General features: G+C 36.8%; 1 protein-coding gene across 1 annotated transcript in view; it reads right to left on the bottom strand.

The window, feature by feature from the left end:
* The window catches only part of LOC107100626 (mucin-5B-like), a 38,617-nt gene that overhangs the window by 25,144 nt on the left and 11,067 nt on the right, over positions 1-2,406 (bottom strand). Inside the window, exons 15-19 of the mRNA XM_015399197.1 lie at positions 1,058-1,114; positions 871-971; positions 632-783; positions 418-556; positions 229-336 (exon numbers count right to left, since the gene is read on the bottom strand). Of these exons, the coding sequence (XP_015254683.1) occupies positions 229-336; positions 418-556; positions 632-783; positions 871-971; positions 1,058-1,114 (557 nt within the window). The remainder of the gene's footprint in view (positions 1-228; positions 337-417; positions 557-631; positions 784-870; positions 972-1,057; positions 1,115-2,406) is intronic.

Raw genomic sequence — 2,406 nt, 5'->3', positions numbered from 1 at the left:
ATAAAAATTTAAATAAATTCTAATCAACCAGCATAAGTATTTCACTGATTTCTGTCCCACTGCCAATTTGGTGTTTAAACAAGTAGAAACAAGAGAAATATGAATTTATAATATGTATTTATAATTTTTTAAATTTTTCTTGTATCTCCAGAAGCATCTCCTGCATATAAGCTTTGACTGTAAGATCTATGACTCAGATATTTTTTTAAATGCCATGAATTTACTCACCCCAAGGTAGAGTTTGATGCTAGTGGAGCAAATAGTTTCACCTTCTGAGCAAGGGATGTTTTCAGTGCGGATCCTGAAGGTACCATTCACATTGTCTCCACAGTAATCCTGCACCAGTTTTAAATCAGTTTAACAAAACTACTTCAACACAATGGCAAAAAAATAAAAAAATATCACAACTGACTATACCTGAGAGAAAATATAGCCACACTCCCCCTTGAATGCAAATTTCTTTTGATCAAAAGTGATGTAATGCCCCTCTCCATAAATGGTACAGGTCCCACCACAGTCATTTTTAGTGCATTCCCATTTCCTGTTTCTGCATTTGCTAAATTATAAATAAACACGTAAAGTTACCAATCAGACAAGTATGTATGCTATGAAATCAAGCATCTTAACTCACCATTTATTGCAGTCGTCAGTGATTTCTTCTCCTGGATTGTAATATTTTCCACCATGTGGGCAGGGACAGTCCTCCTCGTTCACACAGCCTCCAATCCCATTGGACAGCAGGCCACTGGGACACACACACCCAGAGACACACTGGGAACTTACCTGTGAAGTAGGATTTGTTATTCACTTCCTTAAACATTAATGTGTACTTCACTTAGAGGTACTAATGAACAAGCGCCACAGTCTTACACTTTCAGAGTCGAGTGTCTGACAGCTCCTCTGGCTCTCTGATCCCTTTTCGCCCGACTTTGCATCGGAGCAGTTGAAGAACACCATTGGACTGATGCATGCTGATGACAGTGATGAAATGTTAAAAGGAATATCTGTTAATTCTGCTCATCTTCACTGAGTGTTTTTTTTATTTTTTTTTACTTACACTGGCTTTTTTGTTGTCCTTTACAATGTAATTTCCCAGCGTGGCAGGAGCTGATTTACAGGACAGACATGAAATACATTAAGCAGAAATATACATAAAACAAAATAAAAAGTATTATAAAGACTTTAAAAAAGTACGGAAAAGCAGCATTTTATCCTTGAAGTGTATGTTTTAAATTGAATAAACGTTCCCTTTATACTTTGAAAAGGCTGAATGCTGAACCTGAGCTCCTCCTAAAAGTTCAGGATTTACAGCAGATGTTAGATTAAACAAACAGATGTCAGCTACAATAGTTTACTGTAAGGGTAACATGATAAAGCCCATATTCTGATCCTTAAATTAAATAATACTACTCATACTTCAGTGATAGTATCAAGGTGTTTATTGAGTCTCTTATCCCATGTCTGTTGGTTGTGCTGTTCTTTTTACATCACTTTGCAGGTGATGAAGCAGACTGAAGATCCATTAAATGCCTCTTTAACTGTTAATCAGGGCTGCTTCCTGAGAGGTGAGCAGCTGCCTTCTGTGACTCTAAGCAACTTCTCTGATCTGAGCAAGATTACAATTTATATCCAAATCTGTTTTCATGTCTCCTGGTTATTTATTACATACATGTTAGGAAGTGTTATTTGAAGAGTTTGTCCCCAGTGATCTTTTTTTTTCAGGAAAAAGAAACGGAGAGATGGAGCTTAAAGATGCAGACACACAGAGCCTATCTTTAACACAGGCAAAAGAAACAGCGATACAACTGCTGGCTAGATAAACGATTTTTAGGTATGAGGAGAATCATGCGACCGGTTAATTCCTGTTAAATCAAAATTTCTCATTTTTAAATAGTCTAAATTTAATTTATTGGGTTTAATTGTTATATTTATTCAACTCTCCTTCTTTATTAAATTATTATTCAGATAGTTCACCTTTGCCTTGTATGTCAAGTCTGACCTTCAGAGAAAATTAAAAACTTAAAATAGAATTCAATAGTTATTGGATTATGGCACTGTCAACATTGGCACTCAGCCTGCACAAGATGAACAGTATCTGAACATATCTGCTCTTCTTGAGTATTATTTTGTAAATAAAGTCAATTAGGCATAAATACATATCTAAAAACATGTACTGTCAGAGTCTTGGTCTGTTTGTTCCTGTTTTTCTTGGTTTTCCATTTGTTGTCCTCTGCTGCCCTCTTGTGTCCTCCCTTGCTCTGTTTCTCTGTTCTGCCTGCACCTGTTTTCAATTCCCTCGTCAGCTCTCTCTTTGTCTCTGTCCCCTTTAAAAGCCCTCCCTCTTCAGTTCCTGTTTGCTGGATCCTCGTCTTACTTCCCGTGTACTGTATCATCTGCCTGCCTTGT

Source organism: Cyprinodon variegatus, unplaced genomic scaffold (genome assembly GCF_000732505.1).
Source record: "Cyprinodon variegatus isolate N-32 unplaced genomic scaffold, C_variegatus-1.0 Scaffold994, whole genome shotgun sequence".
NCBI classification, from domain to species: domain Eukaryota; kingdom Metazoa; phylum Chordata; class Actinopteri; order Cyprinodontiformes; family Cyprinodontidae; genus Cyprinodon; species Cyprinodon variegatus.
Note: the sequence above shows the minus strand (reverse complement) of the source record. Positions and strands in the feature narration are given on the sequence as shown.